Source organism: Talpa occidentalis, unplaced genomic scaffold (assembly GCF_014898055.3).
Source record: "Talpa occidentalis isolate TD23 unplaced genomic scaffold, MPIMG_talOcc4v2.1 talOcc4.17, whole genome shotgun sequence".
NCBI lineage: Eukaryota > Metazoa > Chordata > Mammalia > Eulipotyphla > Talpidae > Talpa > Talpa occidentalis.
In genome coordinates, this window is record NW_023601754.1 from 232,846 (window position 1) to 250,602 (window position 17,757).

The window sequence follows — 17,757 nt, forward strand, 5'->3', positions numbered from 1 at the left end:
CCAGGCCACTCCCCGCAGCGGGTCCCAGCTCCGCCCCCAGCCCTGGGCGTTTCTGGGTGCTCCAGAGCAGGGGCAGGGGGCACTACTCAGGTTTTGATTACATGTCTCCGACCAGAGTGACGCGAACAGCTCCTGCGCCCGCCAGAGGGCCGCGGTGTGTGGCCCCCGGGCCTCTCCAGGAGCCCCAAGCCCTGCCGGGAGGCAAGCGGAGCCCTCTGGCCGCGCTGACTGTGCCCCCGGGGAGCAGCTGGTGTCCAGACCAGGGCGAAGGCGTGGGGTCCACGCACGCTGGAATATTACTCACCTGTCAAAAGGGACGAGGCGCTGCTGACGGCTTGGGTGGGCTTGGGGGGTGGACGCCAGGCAGCAAGTCAGGAGGAGAAAGAAACGCCGGACGACCCCACTCGGTGTGGAATGTAGGGAAACGGAGGAAGTGACGAAACCAAACTGGAACAAACCCTAGAAAGCAGATGCAGAGCCAGGCGAGAGGGTGGGGCGCTGCCGGCTGTGCTGGGGGGTGTGCATTTTGGTGGTGGGTATGAAGAGGCGTGACTGTGTTTCCAGGAATCCTATATGGTGCCACAACCCAGTGCCCCCGCCCGGGGGAGGGCCCCTCGCTGGAGCATCTGGAAGCCGGGTGTGGCCCAGTGTCAGGAAAATGAGTTCTTCGGGCTACTCCTTGCCTTCCGAACAACAACAGCCTTAACCTGGAGATGTCAGTTTCCCCCTTTCTGACACACAGCAGACAGCAGGGGCCGCGGGGGCGCGACAACGTGGGGGCCCCCTGGCCGGGCCCTCCTGCCTCTCAGGCTCTCTGGGGGCATCTGCACCGTCCCTGTCTCCGCATTAAGGGCCTGAAAAACCCAACGAAGGGGGCCTCCCCGGGGGCGCAGCGGTGGAGCGCTGGGTTGTGAAGCTGCCCGCGGCCTCTGCAGCGCCGGTTCGATCCCCGGCTGCTCCCCGGCCACCCGAGGAGGGTCCCACATGGCGCGCAGACCTCTCCTGCCGCCCGCTGCTCCCCTCAGCAGTGTCCTTCGGTCCTTCTGCCTGCTCTGCTCCCCGCTCTGGCTCTGGTGAATTCTCTCACCCTCCCGTGCTTCTGACTGTGCCCAGGGCTTGTATAAATAAATAAAAATAAAAATCTTTAAAAAAAAAAAAAAACAAACCCAACGAAGGCTCCAAATTCTATTTTCGTCTGTGAGAACTTGTCACAGCGGGATCCGCCCGGGAAGCCGGCAGCACTCAGAAGCGGAGGGAAGCTCTTTATTTACCCTGGTGGCCCCAGGAGGGCTCGCTCGAAGCCTGAGCCCGCAGCCAGGTCGCAGCGCGTTCCTGACTAAAGCGAGGGCCACGGTGGGCAGGGAGTGCGTGATCTGGGCGCTGTGCCCTTGAGGGCGCTCATCAGCTGTCCCCGCAGGAGAGGGCTGGCGCCCTGGGGGACCCTCGCCGGTGGCCGGGGAGTGAACCGGCGCCGCAGCGCTCAACCGCTGCGCCCCCAGGGGAGGCCCAAGAAGGTGATTTTTTGCCGGCCACTCCGAGGGCCGCCGGGGCTGTCTCGCTCTGGCATCTTCAGAAAATGTCTCCTGCGCTGGGTTCTTCACAGCCCCAGGCCCTGACGACGGCCAAGCTGTCCTCCCGCCCTGGCCTGTGGCTGGGGCTGACCCTCTCTCGGGGAGTGGGACGTGCCTCTTCCAGTGCCCTGCGCTGGCACCGAGGGCGTGGCCCTGGGGTGGCTGCTTCAGAGGCCCCTGGTGGGGTGTCCTGGCTGCCGGCAGCCCAAGAACGGGGCGAGGTCCCGCCTGCCTGGGAGCACAGGCCTCGGGCCGGTGCCAGCAACGGCTGCACGGGGCCCTTCTCTGGTCCTTCCCCGCTTTTCCCTCAGTCTGACCCTCTCCTCCCTGCCGTGGAGGCCTTCAGGCCCTGCCCGACCTCTGGAGCTCCTGAGATGAGCTGCGAGGACGGCTTGTCCTTTCACGGTCTGTAGTGAGTCATCCAAGCACATACAATTTTTTTCTTAAGATCCCTCCCTCAGGGCCTCCCTGGTGGCGCGAGCGGTTAAGACGAGTTCCATCCCCGGCCAGGGAGCTGCCCACACGGGGCAGCAGACCCCTCCTGTCTCCCCACTGCTCCCCTCAGCAGTGGATCCCAGTGGATCCGCCTGTTCTGCTCCCCGCTCGGTCTCTGGGGAGTCCTCTCACCCCCGCGCCTCTGGCCTGTACTGGGGCGGGGCTGGGTGGGGTACAGGCTGGGTGTTGTGCAACCATCCCGGCCGGGAAGTCCAGTGTCAGTTTGCTCGGGCAGGATTCGTCAGGGGAGCAGGCAGCACTCCCAGAGGAGGCAGCGCCTTATTTACTCCAAAGTCTGAGCCCGAGCAGCCAGGGCCCAGAGTATCGATCGACTAAAGCAAGGGCACAGCCATCTGGAAGAAAATTCTTTTCGTTCTAAAGCAGGTGTTGACGTCCAAGTCATCTAGTCTTAGGGGCGAGGGCGCCTTTCCAGGAGCCCAGAGCGGGGCCCAGCATCTCCCCGGAGCCGGGCCAGGTGCACCCCCTCTGCTCTGGTATCGTGTTCCCCAGTCCCAGGACAGGGCGGTCAGACTCCAGGGTCGGTCTTTTCTCTCCAAAAGCTCTTCCTGTTGCCCCAACACCCTGTGCGGGGTTGCGGCCCCTTCCCTGCTGCCCTCCACCCCGCCCCGCAGGACCCCGCAGAGGGCCGGCCTCTAAGGGCACCTGGGGCAACGCCGGTGCAGGGCCAGTCCAGGAGCAGACGGTGTGTCCCCCCAGCTGCCGAGACCCCCTGAGAAGGGCCCGGGAGCTGCCAGGCAGATGGCGGCCATCGCTGTGGCCAGGAGGGGACGCGCAGAGGGAGCTCTGCCAGGCTGCAGGGCTGGTGTTTAGGGAGGGTGAGGGCCGGGGGGGCATGCGCCCAGCAGGAAGTGGGGATTGACAAAAGCAGGAAGCAGCTGCTGGCAGACAGCGGGTGAAGGCGAGAGCGCCGTAGGACATCAGCTTCGGCTGAGCGTGGCCCAGGCCCAGGAAGGACGCGGGGAGACGGGGACAGGCCCCGGACTCAGGCTTCTGTCTGCAGGCACGGGGGCGACAGGAGCTTCCTGCGGCCTCCGGCAGTGCCAAGGTCGGGCAGGCTGGCCAGAGATGTCCTAAGGCAGGGCAGCCCGCTCTGAGGGTGCGGGAGTCCAGGCTGGGGGGCCTGGATGCTGCCCACGGGGCCTGCAGGAGGCTGACGCCTTCACTAGGAGGGAGCCTGCCACAGTGACCCAGGCAGTCCCCACGAGCACCCCAATCCAGCCAAGGGGAGGCCTCCCTGCCCGTCAGGGTAACGCGTCATCCTCCAGCCCCAAGTACATGCCACCACCTCCAGGAAGTCTTCCTTGCTTCCCACGTTCTCCAGTGCAGTGTCCTCCCTTAATCCCCTGAGTGTCGGGGGCATCTGCTGGGCCTGGCCCCCTCGCTGGGGAACCCTAGGCGGGCACCCCGGCCCCCAGGTCTCCCTGTGCTGCCAGTGGAGACGGGCCTGGGGCTACTCCTTGAGGAGCCCGGCCCAGACACACCCACAGCTGCGACGGACGCCGCTGGGAGCCTGCGGGAAGGAAGCTGGAAAGTGCCGTCGGAAATGCCAGCACGCAGGGTGAGCCCGGGACACGGTGGCACGGCCTCCCGCGGCCACATGGCCACTGCTGGTCGGCTGGGACAGGAGCCAGGAGAGGACAGGAAAGCCCCCTCCATGCCTGGGGCTGTGCCACCGCCCCTGGCCCACCTGCCCTGGACACCTGGGTCCAGCAGGGGGTCACGGGACGGTGTTGGCCCTTCAGCAGACACCCACCTGCATCTCAGCAGGACCCTGCCCCGCCCCCAGAGCCCGAGCCCGTCTGGCCGGCAGCAGCTCCTGCCTGGTCTCCTCGCCCCTGAGAAGGGACCCTCGTGGGGAACCTGCCGTAGCCCCGGTGGCCAGACAGGTGAGCTCCTGTCCAGACCAGGTTGGGAGGAGCTGCCTCTGCATCTGGCCCCAGGGCACGCCTGACCTGCTTGGGGGTCCCCAAGCGAGCCCCTGCCCTGGAGAGCAGCCTCAGGCCTCTGGGGCAGGCGCTCACCGCCACGGGTCAGGCCAGGACATACCCACCTGGCCGCCCCAGCCCCCAGCGCTGCCGGCCTCCCCTCCCCTCCCGGGCCCGCCCGGTCCTCCAGGAGAGGGGGGCCTGCTAGGAGACAGCCGGGAGGGCTCCCCCGCACCCGCCCAGAGGTGCCCACTCCACCCCTGCAAGGGGAGTGACGCCCTGGCTCACCCAGGCGCTGGGTCCTACCTGTGGCTCACCCCAGGGGAGACCGTGCGCCCGCGCCGGGGAGAACGGAGCACGGAGCGCAGCAGAGGGTGCACGCGCCGGCTGCTCCCATGGGGTCGGGCGCCGCAGGCACACGCATGTGCACGGCCGGGGGCGGGGGGCGCCCTCCCAGCCCCTTGGGGTGCCTCCTGCCCTGCCTGTCCTTCTCAGCAGGACCCCCCCTGGGGGCGCCCTCACTACTGGGTCCAGGGCTGTGGGGGCCACGCTGGGCGCAGGCCGTGAACGCCCTCCGCGCAGGATGGGACGGCCACTGCACGGGCAGGGCCTGCAGCCGCCCCCACCCCCACACCCCCCCCCCCACCGCTGGCAGCCCCGCCACAGCCTCTGCACCAATCAGCCGCACTCAGTCACCGCCGCCCACCCCTGCAGGCGAGGGGAGGCCTGGCCACGCTGTGCGCCCAGGGCCGGCCGTGGCCCCGGCTTCTGAGCCCTGCCTGGCGCTGGGGCGGCCATGGGCACCGGACGGTCGCGCGTTCGCAACAGGCGCGGGAGCGCAAAGCCAGGCGGGCTGGCAGAGCTGCGCCCCCTCGCCCACCTGGCCTCGGTCACCCGAGCCCATCGCTCTGCCCGGGCGCGCGTCCGCGCAGGGGCTGGGGTCCCCACCACCAGGCTGCAGCGACCGGTGGGCCCCAGGCGGCGGCCCCGGAGCCAGCAGCCGTGCAGCCATTTCATGAACCAGCTTTGGAGGCACCAGGCGGGCCCCGCGGGCCCAGGAGCGGGAGCGCCCACCGCCGGGAAGGCTGGGGCGGGCAGAGGCCTCGTCGGGGCTGCAGCGACTGAACTGCAGTGGGGGGCGCCGGCGCTCCACAGCGCTGCCCGCAGACCCGCTCCCCCACTGCCGGGCCCTGCTCGGGGCGCTGCAGGCCAGCGGGCTGGGCAGCTCCCCGCTGGGCGGTGTGAGCAGGGAGGCGGCCGGCATCGCGCCGGGTCCTGGGCTGTCTTCGCTCCTCGGCCTGGGGCCCAGCACCGCACCCGCCAGGGTGGCCCCGGAGCCTGTCGGGACCCCAGAGCCAACGTCCTTGAGGGAAGACGCCTGGTAGAGAGGCGGTTGGGGCCATCAGCTCCCGGACCACGGGGCGGGCTCCGCCTGGGCGGTCCTGCGGTCCCCCTGCTCCGGGCCTGAGCCAACCGCAGCAGCCAGGGCCCGGCGAGGCCTCTGATTGACGACCGTGTCCTGCGTCCACCTGGCTCGGGACGGAGCCCCGTGCCTCTGGGTCACGAAGGATGGGGCCAGAGGAAGACAGGGTGGAGTGGACACGGGTGCGCTTGTCCCTCTCTCGGGTGCCCCTGGGCTGCGCTGGGGAGAGTCCGTGTCCTCCTGACACAGGGTGGGCGCCGGGACTCGGCCGAGAAAGAAAATCAAACTGGGGCCTCCCTGGTGGCACAGTGAGTTGAGCACAGCGCTGTGGAGCTGTCTGCAGCCTCTGCAGTGTGGGTTTGATTCCCGGCCGGCCAGGGAGATTCCCACAAGGCGTGGCAGACCTCTCCTGTCTCGCCTGCTGCTCCCCTCAGCAGTGTGTTTCGTCAGTCTGCCTGTTCTGCTCCCCACTCTGTCTCTGGTGAATCCTCTCACCCTCCCGTGCCTCTGACCTGTACCCCAGCTCTTGTATAAAAATAAATAAATTTAAAAAAAAAGAAAATCAAACTGGACTCGAGCAGAAACTGGTGGCTCCAGGGACTAAAGCTCCTGGCATCAGCCAGTTGCTATGTCAGAAACGGGCAGTTGACCGGAGGAACCGCCCCCCCCCAAGATGGGGGCCAGCGTCTCCTGCTGCTGAAGGCACCCCAAACCCCACACACAGGCACATGTGCGCCAACACCGAGATGCACACATTCACACGTACAGAGGCACACAGACATGGGTGTGCAGGGACACATGTGTGCACGCGCAGCCACACACATGGACACAACAGCTCCAGGAAGGGGAGGGACACCTTCACGGGCCACGCCTGCACCCGGCACACAGGCCCTCCTGGCATTCTGCTGGGTGGCCCCGTGGGGCTCTGCTGACCAACAGCTTGGCTTCTCAGACCCAGGCTACTGACTCCAAGGCCACAGTCCTGTCCTCCCGCCTTGGGACAACCCCCCATCTGTGACCCTGCCACCTCTCAGGTGTGCACAGGACTGCGTCTCTGATACTGTCCTTCTCCAATAAGACAGCACTGGCCCTTCCAGGATTCAGCTGTAGCCAGGTTACCATGGCAAATGCCTGTCATCCCTGCCTAACAGGAGATGAATCGAGCTAAAAATAGGCCCCAGAGCGGATGGATGGATGGATGGTGCTTCACAAAAGCACACATGTGGACGGATGGATGGATGGATGGTGGTGGATGGATGGACGGTGGTGGATGGATGGACGGTGGTGGATGGATGGACGGTGCGTGGAGGGTGGGTGGTGCATGGAAGGATGGTGGACGGTGGTGGGTGATGGATGGAGACAGGCCAGGGGTGAATGGGCTGGACAACGGTGAGAGGCTTTGTTCATCCCGGACAAGACAGCTCAGGAGGAGTCTCAGTAGGAAGCACAGCCTCAGCCTGGGGGACGCTGGCGCCCTGCCTCACGGGCAGCTCCTGCAGACCCTCACAAAGGTGACACCCGCCCCACCTGGCTGCCCCTCCCCCTGGAGCTGATGGTGCAGATTCTGTTTGGGACGGCAGGAGGGGGGGGAGGCATGGCAGGCAGGGGGCCGTCGCAGCCTGGTGGTGCCCAGGGACAGGCACTCCCCGCGCAGGTGGCTCTTCAGCGTGGGGGGCCCTGGGAGCATCTGTCTGGAGGACGCCCTGTCCCCTGCAGACCGGAGGTGGGTGCAGTCCCGCGCCCGGGCTGGAAGCGCAGTGAAGGCACAGACGGGCGGCAAGAAGCTTTATTACCCACACGCCCCAGCACGAGCACACGTGGCCTGCAGCGGGAGGACGCGCGTGGCCAGCGAGCACACGGAGGGGTCAGGCTGCAGGGGTGGGGATCTGGGCGCCGGGGTGCTGGCAGCAGCTGGGACCCCTCCCACGAAGGACAGAGGCACCCCTCCACCTAGGCGGGGTCCACTCAGCTGAGCTGCGGCCGCCTGCTGACTCGGGACCCTTCTCCGCACAGCCTGGCAGGGGCCGGGCACCCCGCGGTCAGCTCCCGTCCAGCCCTCGGCGCTGGCTCCAGCAGCCGGGTGGGGGCGAGCGCGCCTGGGCCGGGGCTTGGGGGCCGCCCAGGCGCGGAGCGGGACGGAAGGCTGGCCCGGCCCGCCGGCTCTCGGGCGGAGGCTGGGCGGGCCTCCGGGCCGGGGCGCCCAGCTCGGCGGGGGCACCCCTGGCGGCTGCAGAACCCCACCACTGCGGGCACCGCGGCCAGCACCCCTCGGCCAGCGCGGCGGGGACGCCTGCGGGCACCGGGGGTCACTCCTGCCGCCGCCCCAGCACAACCCGCCCCCCCGCGGCCCCGCCCGGCTCAGCGGCGCAGAGGCCACCGCCAAGGGGCGGACGGGGCCCAGGGGAGGCCCAGGCCCCGAGCCCCGCCCCGCCCCGCCCGCTAGCCCCGCCCCCGCCGAGGGACGCTCCGCCCCCGCCCACCCCGCCCCTGCCTCCGGCCCCGCCCCCGCCAAGGGACGCCCCGCCCCGCCCCGCCAGGTCCGCCCCCGCCGAGGGACGCCCCGCCCCTCCCGTCGGCCCCGCCCCTCCCGCCGGCCCCGCCCCCGCCGAGGGACGCCCCGCTAGCCCCGCCCCTCCCCTTCCACCGGCCCCGCCCCTCCGAGGGACGCCCCGCCCCGCCAGCCCCGCCCCGGCCGAGGGACGCTCCGCCCCCCCACCCGGCCCCGCCCCTCCTGCCAGCCCCGCCCCCGCCGAGGGACGCCCCGCCCCGCCGGCCCCGCCCTCCCGCCGGCCCCGCCCCGCCGGCCCCGCCCCGCCCCGCCGGCCGCGCACCTGCTGGAGCTCGCGCAAGGGCTCGAACCCCACGATGTCGCGCAGCGCCCCGGGGGGCGCGCAGGACCCCGGCGTCGCCGTCCAGGACCTGCACGTCGGTGAAGCCGGCGCCGCCCGCCCCCACGATGGTGACGGGCAAGGGCAGGCGGGGCGCGCCACGACGGCCCCCGCGCGCCGGCCATGGCGGCGGCCACGCGGCCCGGAGGACCAGCCGGGCGCGGCGCCGCTGCGGAGACCCGGCCTCGGACCCCCGCCCCGCCCCGCGCCGCCCCGCCCCGCGCCGCCCCGCGCCGCCCCGCGCCGCCCCGCCCCGCGCCGCCCCGCGCCGCCCCGCGCGGCGGTCTGGCCTCGGGGCCCGCGGAGGGGCACGCGGGGCGCCGGGGGTCGGCGGGCCGGGGAGCCGCGGCGGGGGCCGCGCTGGCGCCCGCGGCTGCGGCGAGAGACGGCCCGTCCCGGAGCGCCCGCTCGCCCCGCCCGAGAGCGCCCCCGCGCCCCCGCGCCCCCGCGCCCCCGCGCCCCCGGCTCGGACAGTGGCAGGACGGCCGGCCGGGGGCGGCGCGGCGGGCAGGTCCCGGCCCAGGCGTCCACCCCGGCCCCGCGGGCGCCGCGCAGCCTCGCCTGCTCTAACCCCGCGGCCGGCGGCGGGAAGGACCCTCGTCCGGGGAGCAGGACACCCGGCCGCGCCCCTCCAGGCACCAGCGCGCCCCGCGGGGCTCCCTGCCCCCAGGCGCGGGCCGAGGCGGCGCCCCGGGGGCCATGCCAGCCGCCCCCCCTGCCTGTCCGACCCCCAGCCGGCAGCGGCCCGCAGCAGCAGCCTCGGCACACCCGGGCCCACGCGGGTCCCGGGCGGGCAGACCCAGCCCCACACCCGGCTGCACAGCGCGGCGGCCCAGCCCCACCCAGAGCCGGCCGGGAGAGGCTGGGGCGCGGGTGGGGAGCCGCCCGGCCCCGGCGTGGGGTGGGCGCCGCTGTTCCCAGGTGGAGTCCTCTGCCAGCGCCTCTCAGAGCGAGGCGGGAACACGAAGCAGGTGCGGCCCTGGGGGCACAGGCGTCAGGACGGAACCGGCCACGGGGGGAGCCGGGCAGCGCCCCTCCTTCCCCCAGGCCCCACCCGCACCCCTACCTCCCGGCAGCCCTGCCCCAGGCACCTACAGAGGCCTCCCCGGTGCTCCTCAGCCCTGCCGTGCAGGCCACCTTGGAGATGACGGGGCCACGCTGCTGGGGCCGTAGAGCTGGACGGGGGCAGGCGGGCCTGGTGGGCCTCCACCGCTCCCCGGATCCCTGTGGGGGCAGCGGGTGAGCCCGGCCCGGGCGCCCCTGCCCCAGCCCGCGCCTGTCCCCACCCTCACACTCATCGTCCTCAGGGTTGAAATTGATGGCGAAGTCGTGGGACACCTGGGGGCACAGGGACCTGTCCGTGGGGCTCCCCCAGCCCCTTCACCTTTAGGGAGTGGGGGGCACCAAGTCAGGGGCCCACCGCTGGGCTGGGCCTCCTGGGCTGATGCGTCTCCCCTCCTACACCCCCTTTCCTGTGGAGCAGGGAACAGCAGCACCCCGAAGCTGGCCTCCAGTCCTTGCAGCGCTCAGCAGGCCCCAATGGGTCACAGATCCGTCCCGGGGTGCCCACCAGGGAGAGGCGGCAGCCAGGGGGCCTGGCCTGGCCCCAGCGTCCAGCCCCCAGGCCCTCCTACCTCATACTTGGGAGGAATTTGAGCTCCAAACCCCAAGGCAGAGAACCTCTTGTCGCTGGAAGAGACGCTCCATCACGCGCGGGCTCCCGGGACCCGCCCCTGGGGTCACCACCAGGCTCCACACCCCCTCCGCCCGAGGGAGGACCCCTGGCCAGCTTGACCTTTGCCCCCAAGCCCCAGCCCTGCCACCCACGGGGGTGCCTGGGAGACGGCCTGAGGGCACCGCCGCCTGGGGCAGGACCTGGGGTGCACAACCCCGTAGTCCGGCAGATCTCGCCCTCGGCCACCAGCGCCCGCAGGTGCTCGTTGGGCCGGAAGGGGTTGCTGGAGTGCAGCGAGCAGCTGTTCCGGGGTCCCCGCTGGAAGCCGTGAAGTCGATGGCCACCTGCAGGCCACACGCGAGCCGCCCCTCTTCCGCCGGGCTGCCGGGCGCCTGCCCCGCTGGACAGGGGAGGGAAACCGAGGCTGGGAGCCGCTGAGCAGGGAGCCTGGTGAGGCCCCCGGGGCCTGCCTCTGCTCGGATGTGGGTGAAGAGCGGCTCTGGCCCCCCAGTGACCCCGGCGCAGGTGGCAGCTCCGCGGAAGCCGGCAGGCGGCCCGGCCCGGCCCCATGGCTGCAGACCTGCGGCCCCCGCGGGTCTCCACAAAGGTCACCACTGGCCTCTGCCCGGACGGTTTTCCTGTCACCGTGTCTGCCGAGGACTGACCCGGCGCACGCGGCCCGGGTGACCAGCAGCTCCTGGGCCTGGGGGGCAGCACCCCCACAAGGCACCCACCAGCCTCGCCGCCCCAGGAGCCCCAGGCCCTGCAGAGCCCCACACCTGCCTCGGCCCCCTGGGGGCTCACCCTGCAGTGGATGTGGGGGGCAGGGCTCACTCACCGTGCAGTGGATCTGCGGCCGCCCATGATGTCGTCCAGGAAGGAGGAGACGCTGTGGCGCTTCCGGGCAGCGGCATCAGCACGACCCGCCCAGGAAACTGAGGCAGGGCCCCAGGAACCCCTCCCTTCTGCCTCCCCCTCCCCTTGGGCAGCCCCTACAACAGCGGGGCCCCCGGGGAGGCCATCCACGCCCGTGGGGGGTGCTCTGGTCTGGGGGTATCATGGGGCAGGAGCGGGTGTGGTGGGTAATTGGGGGGTCGGGGGGGGCTGGGGTGCCCGTGTCTCACCTTTAGCTCAGCCAGGGTGACCACCCCGGAGTTCTTGTAATTGCGCTGCTTCTGCTCGTACCTGGCGCTGGCGCAGTCCCACAGGGCCCGAGGGGCGGACGGGCAGAGACGCCTCGTCCCCCTGCCCCCAGGAGAGACGGCCCGATGCCCCCGCGTGTGACCCCCAGCCACTGGCCTGGAGGCGCGCCCCGCTCCACCCCCTCCGCGGACACTGCCCGGGGCCGGGCGGCCAGCCCGGGCTCACCTGGTGCGGCCCGGAGGCCTCCTGCCTCTCCTGGAGGGTGGCGGAGAACTCCCCGATGAGGTCGTGCTTCCCGCGGGAGTCGTGGTCCCAGACCAGGCCCTGGGGGTGCACAACCCCGAGCCCTGCCCCTGGGGCCCAGGGGACCCCCCCACCCCCGCTGGCCTGCTGGGGGCCACGCCTTCAGGAGGCGCCTCTCCTCGCAGATGCTCAGGTTGCTCAGGGACACCCTGAAGGGCTCCCTCGCCAGGTTGAGGTTGTTCTTCACCGCCCGTGGGGCGCCTGGACGGCTGTTCCCTTAGATCCATCCTTTCTCATTCACGCCAAGTTGCCCCAAAAGTTAGCTCCCTGCTGCTGCAGCCGAAACCACAGCTTGGAATTCTAGGGACAGCGTGGGGGGCCCCAGGGAGGGGCCGAGAGGGGGCCCTGAGAAGGTGGGGGCCTGAGGGCGGAGGGCCCTGGGCCCTGGAAGCCGGAATCCCACTGCAGCCGGGCCTGCTCGCGCCCTGGTGGAAAGTGAGGTGGTGGCCGGGGCTGCGGCCCGGCAGCCCCGCCCGCTCCGATGCTGGGGTCCGCTCCTCCTGGGCCCGGGCGGGGGTCTCCCGCGGACGCACCTCCGTCCTGGACACCGGCTGCTCGCTGCCGTCGGGGTTGACCCGGAACAGCTCCAGGAAAGGGTCCGACTTGCTGAAGAGGTCCTGGGGGGGCAGGGGCGCTGGGCCAGGCGGGCGGGGACCCCAGAGCCTCTGCCGGCCCAGCCAGCAGCTCCTCCCCCTCCTCCTCCGGGGCCCAGGAGCCCCGGCCCGGCACCCCCACCTTGTCGTCCAGCTGCCGGGCCGGAAGGAGAGCGCCACGGAGCCGGCGTTCCCAGAGAGATCCTCGGCTGTCACCTGGCAGGGAAGCGGCTCCCAGCTCCGCGCGGCCCCCCTCGCCCCCCTCGCCCCCAGGACGGCCCCCGGAAGGGCGAGCCGGGCCTCACCGCGATGGCGGACTTGCCGGCTGTCCGGCCGGGCTTGAGCAGCAGCGGGCGGGTCGTCTTCTTCTGGGCCACGATCTGGAGGCGTCAGGGAGGGTCGGCTCCAAGGCCCTGTGCCCACCTGCCCGCGCCCCCTCCCCACCCCCAGGCTTCGCGGCAGTGGAGGCACGGGGAGCCGGCCTGAGGGGTCAGAGCGGAGGCCCCCCATGTCCTTACCAGCGGCCAGTGGTTAAGGGGGGCAGGGACGCCAGCACGCCCAGAGGGAGCGCTAACTCCCACATCGCCCCAGGATGCGTTCTGGACCTCATGGGGCTCGGAGCAGGGTCCCCCCAGCCCCCCCACAACGGTGCTCGAATCTGCTGTTCACCCTGAGATGGACCCCGCTGGGTTCTCAGCCCCAGGAAGCTGGTCTCAGGTGACAGCAGCTGGCTCTGGGGCAGGGGCTCTGCCTTGTCCCTGCCCCACAGCGCAGGCACCCCCACCCAGGTCACTGGCAGCTGCCCCAGAAACCCCACATCTCACGGCACCCACGCCGGGCCCCACTGGCTGCAGGGCTGGGGCCGGCTGGAGGGCATGGAGGGGCGGCGCGGGTGGGGGTGGGGCGCAGGCGGGCACAGGCTCCCACGGACCCCCAAGCCCACCTCGGCTTCAGCCTCCACCTGGCCGCCCTTTGTCTCCCGACGTGCAGCCGGTCGTGCCGGGCACCAGCTGTCCTGTCGCCCAGAGGCCGCGGGGAAGAGCGGCGTGACCGGGTGATGGCCACAGGGTGAGGACGGGGGCAGAGCAGCGGACCCTTGGCCAGAGCCAGTCTTCAGGGAGCACCGCCGGGCGCAGCGGGGCCAAGCCAGCCGCAGCAGGGCATTGGCCGGTGCCAGGGCTCAGAGCCCACGCCAAGGTCTCCAAGGAGCGGCGCCCCCTCCGCTGGGGGCTCCTGGAAACCTAGGCCCCGCCTGGGCTCTGGGTGCTCCAGCCCGGCCCTCCCTCTAAGCCCTGCCCAGACCCCGATGCCCAACCCCGCCTCTGCCCGGGGAAGGAGGCCCTGGCGGAGGGGCCGGCCAGGCCCCAGCGGTGCAGCACCCGCTCCCGCCGGCCACCTGCTCAGGCGCTTCACTCTGGCTCCCCAGCCCAGCGGGGCGCACGGCCTCTGGGGCCCCCGCTCTCTCCGCCGCTGCGGCCGTCCAGCCCCCGACCCCGCCCTTGGCCCGCGCCCTGCCGCCTGCCCCTGCGGAGCCCGCCCAGACCCCGGGCGCCCCTCGCCCCCCACCCACCTGCACCGGCGGCCCCGGGACGGCGGCGGTGGCACCAGCAGCCAGAGCACCTCGGAAGCCCAGCTGAGGCCGGGCCGGGCGGGGTCCCAGCAGCCCGCGCCCTGGCCCGGCCCCCGCCCAGCACCTGCCCGGCCGAGCGCCTCCCGGTGCCCACACCCCTTCAGTCCCCGCTGGGGTGCCAGGGGCCTGTGTCCGCGCTGGGCCCCTCAGGGCAGCTCGAGGGGCCGCTCGGGAAGAGGCGCGGGCGTGGGGTTTCGGGGGGCGGGCCTCGCTGGCTGGTTCTATTCAGAGGCAGGACACAGCGTCCCCCTCAGAGCTGCTCTTCGTGACGGGGCGCCGCCCGCCCCGGGCCCGCGGCCCCCCGCAGAGAGGCCTTCACCGCACAACGCGGGGCTCGGAGGGCCCCGCTGCTGGCCCTCGGCCACCCCGCCCCACCAGCAGAGGACGGCGCTCCTCGCCCCCCACCTCGGCGCAGGGCACGGCCCTCGTGGCTCAGGCCTTGGGGGGCCCCCTCCCCGGGCCTGGGGACGCGCGGGGCAGCCGGCTCTGGGCGCGCGGACACGGAGGATGCTGCGCGCTGGTCGGCCAACTCCCCAGTGGGGGTGACGTGCCGCGCCGGGCTGGGGGCCTCGGAGAAACTGGACCCAAGGGGCTCGGGGAACCGCCGCAGGGATCGGCGCCCACTGGTGACCCAGGCGCCCGCGGAAGCCCCTCTGGGGTTCACCCCAGGTGTGGGCAGAGGCTTCCCGGGGAGGCCTGGGACTGCAGTGCGGGGAGCCTGGCCTCACACCTTCCCGCCGCCCCTCCTGCCCCAGACCTCGGCCTCCAGAGGAAGCAGGGGCAGCGGAGGCTGAGCTGAGCCCCTGGGGGCGGCCGGGGCACTCTTCCCGCTGAAAGGCCTTCTGCAGGCTGGGCTGGCCCCACGGGGGGGCTCCCCCCTCTCGCCCGGAGGCCTGCTCCAGCCCTCAGGGAGCAGGGCTGCTGTGGGCCGGGCAGGGCAGGGTCCTGGAAGGCAGGGAGACCCCCTCGGGGACAGGCCTCAGCTGCGAAGCGGAGCTGCTGTGGCTGCTGCTGGGGTCACCTCCCGGGGGCCGGGGTGCCTGGCACAAACGTGTCCAGACGCTGGTGCTGGTCCTCACAGAAACAAGCCTCCTGGGCCATGGGGCCAGCCCCACCTCCTCGCTGGCTGCAGGGAGCCCCCAGCACCTGGGGGCGGGGGGCTGAGCTTGGAGCTGGTGCCCACTGACCCATGACCCCGAGTCTAGCAGTGGAGGCTGACGCGAGTCGGCAGGCCCAAGCTTGGGGTCTTCCTCAACATCAAGCCAACCCCCCCAACCCAAACCCCAAAGTAAAGTGACTTAAAAAGTGACCAGGGCGACGCCCCTGCGGAAGGGGCCCAGCGGGAGCCGGTTGAAGTGAAAGAGCTGCAGGAGGCGGGCAAAGGCCTCCATTTCTCTCCTCTCCGGGAAGGTTTCATTCCTTCTGTACCTAAGGACAAGCGCAGGGCCTCCCTGGCGGCGCAAGGGCTTAAGGCAACCCACGAAGCTGTCGGCAGCCTCCGCAGCACCGAGTTCGATCCCCGGCCAGGGAGCAACCCACACGGCGCCCCACCGGTCCTCTCGGCAGTTTCAGGAGATCCGCCTGCTCTGTCCCCGACGGTCGCCAGTGAATCCTCTGCCCTCCCACACCTGGCCTACACCCCAGCTCTTGTGTGCGTAACTAAACCTTTAATAGGACTTTTAACTCCTGTTACAGCGACTCCAGTCAGACTTGTGGAGACACGAGAGTCGCGAGGACCATCTTCCCTCCCAAGTGAAAAATACTGGTAATTCCAAAGCAATCAAAACAGGAAAACTACACCCTGAGAAAATTAAACAAAGTTAACAATTGAGAAAGTTTGTTTCCAGCTCCTGGCTGAGCATCGCCACCTCTTGGGAAGGATAAAGAACAGGAAACCCAAGGGCCCCACCCACGAGGCTGGGGCGCTGCTGCCGCCTGGCGGACACCACCCGCCTGGCCCAGGTGGCCTGAGAGCAGGGAGGGCATCCACACCCAAGGGGTTGAGCCGCCTGCCGGCAGGCCTGCACAGCCCCGCTCGGGACCCAGGCTCAGCAGCTGACAGCCCCGGACCAGCCTGGCCGCGCTGCCCAAGGCCGGGGAAGACACCTGTGCTTGGAGCCAGCGGGGCATGGCGAGGACTTGCCCTCGGCAGCCTCCTGCCCCATGGCCAAGCCCGGGGCACAGCCATGCCCACCTTGTACTCCCTCCCCCACTCCTAATATTTGAGGTTCCCTAATAAACCCTGGGTCTGAGCCGTGTGGGGGCCGGACCCAGACCAGCCATGCACTCTGACCACCCCCAGCAGCTCGGCGTGACGCCAGGGCCGGGCCAGCCACTCCTCACCCGCCCCCCTGGCCTGGACACCGCCTTCCTCCCGTCAGCTGAGGTGGACACGACCTGAGTGACCTGGTTGGGGTACGGCCAAGACTGGGGCTCAGCCCGCCAGTGATGGAAGAGCGGCAGCCCCCACCCCAGTGCACCGAGTCCCGCCCCAGCAACGTGCTCATCCACAGCCCTGCTCCAGACACACTCGGCTCCAGTTAACCGACAACACTTTATAATTTATTTTTTCTTTTCTACATCCTGCTCCGCAGCCTCCTTGGCCCTCTTCGCCCGGATGCCGAAGAGCCGCGCGTTGGCGCGGGCCATGCGAAGGCTGGCGAAGGCCTTGAAGCTCTTCTCCTCGTCTGTGATGGGCCTGGCCTTCTCCTTCTTGTACACCTGCGGGGGGGGGGGGCACGGGGGTCAATGCCTGTCCGCCCCCAGGCCAAGGACCAGCTGCCCCAGCACGGGGGCCGGCGGGGTGGACAGACAGGTCCCTTGGGGGGAGGGGGCCCAGCAGACCCCTTCCCCCCAGGCTTACATTGCGGATGCGCATGACGGGTCCTGTCAGCTGCGTGGCCAACTTCAGCTCTTCGGCCTGCGTGTCCAAGAGAAGGGGTCAGGGGGCTCCGCTCACCCCGAAGCCCCAGGCGGCCCTGCGTGCCCACCGGGTGTGTGCAGAGCCGCCGCCCCCTAGGAAACCCCGTCACCCCGCCCCCGGGCGGCCGCGGCACGCACAGAGCTGTCCCCCTTCTTGGGCGCCGCGGGCTTCCGGGGGAAGAGGATCAGCTTGGAGCGGTACTCCTTGAGCCGCTGCACGTTGGCCTGCAGGGACTCGGTGGACTTGTTCCGCCGGCGGGGGTCCACGGAGATGCCGATGGTCCGCGCCACCTTCTTGTGGATGCCGGCCACCTGCGGACGGGCCGGGTCAGGCGGCGCGCGCGCCCGCGCCCGCGCCCCGGGGCGCGCGCGCGGCCGTCAGCCGAGGGTTCGAGGCTGTCATCACGGCGGGCAGCGATTCCGGAGACGGTCATCACGCGGCCGCGGCGGGGGGGCGGGCGCGCGGCGGGGGGGGACACTCACCCGCAGCTCCTCCAGGCTGAAGCCGCGGCCGGCGCGCACCTTGGTGTGGTAGCGCACGGTGGGGCAGCGCACGATGGGCCGGATCGGGCCGGACGCGGGGCGCGGGGCGATGCGGCGCGCCTTGGCCTGCCGGGCCTTGCGCCTGCGGGGAGGGGGGTCAGCTCCGCGGGCCGCGCCGCCCGCCCGCCCGCGCCCGCCCGCGCCCGCCGCTCACCTGCGGATCTTGCGCGCCGGCTGGTTGAACCACGTGGCCACGCGGCGCTGCCAGTCCTTGTGGAAGTGGGGCTTCAGGATCATGCCGTTCCGGCTGGGCGCCATGGCTGCGGCCTACGGGCCTGCGGGCGAGGGGCGGACAGTCAGGGCCGGGCCCGGCGGGGCGCGCCGCTCGCGGCCGAGAGGAGGCCGCGCCGCGGGCCCGGGACGCCTCCGCGCCGCGCAGGGGGCGCGGGCCGGCGCCGAAGCGGCGGATGGCGGCGGATGGAGCCCATGGCGCCCGGCGCGAGCAGGCTCACCTCTCCGGGGGAGAACGGCCGGCGCAAAGGAACTGGCGCCGCAAGGCACGCTGGGGTCGTGGCGAGCCCGACCAATCCCAAGCGTCAGGGCGTCCCGGCCAATCACAGCCGGACCGGGCGGAAGTGACGCGCACACTCCCGGCCGCCCTCGCGGCCCGGCGCAGACATGGCGG

At 71.4% G+C, this 17,757-nt stretch overlaps 2 protein-coding genes across 2 annotated transcripts; both read right to left on the bottom strand.

Annotated features, from left to right (window-relative positions):
• Positions 1 to 7,474: 7,474 nt before the first annotated feature.
• Positions 7,475 to 14,768, bottom strand: CPNE7 (copine 7). Its single transcript, XM_037518043.1, is given in 22 exon segments — positions 7,475 to 7,725; positions 8,267 to 8,492; positions 9,135 to 9,302; positions 9,419 to 9,471; positions 9,474 to 9,506; positions 9,509 to 9,547; positions 9,610 to 9,661; positions 9,958 to 10,012; positions 10,210 to 10,306; positions 10,309 to 10,342; positions 10,837 to 10,853; positions 10,856 to 10,895; positions 11,123 to 11,210; positions 11,368 to 11,465; positions 11,545 to 11,645; positions 11,974 to 12,061; positions 12,180 to 12,199; positions 12,202 to 12,253; positions 12,343 to 12,417; positions 12,981 to 13,132; positions 14,073 to 14,320; positions 14,689 to 14,768. Coding segments are annotated over 22 exon segments (2,067 nt in total).
• Positions 14,769 to 16,187: 1,419 nt separating this feature from the next.
• On the bottom strand, positions 16,188 to 17,639 carry RPL13 (ribosomal protein L13). The gene is made up of 6 exons (XM_037518082.2): positions 17,585 to 17,639; positions 17,287 to 17,407; positions 17,073 to 17,214; positions 16,728 to 16,901; positions 16,531 to 16,587; positions 16,188 to 16,388 (listed from the first exon to the last, which is right to left on the bottom strand). Exons 2-6 carry the CDS (start codon positions 17,388 to 17,390, stop codon positions 16,230 to 16,232), a joined length of 636 nt encoding a protein of 211 aa, XP_037373979.1. The 5' UTR covers positions 17,391 to 17,407; positions 17,585 to 17,639; the 3' UTR covers positions 16,188 to 16,229.
• Positions 17,640 to 17,757: the final 118 nt, after the last annotated feature.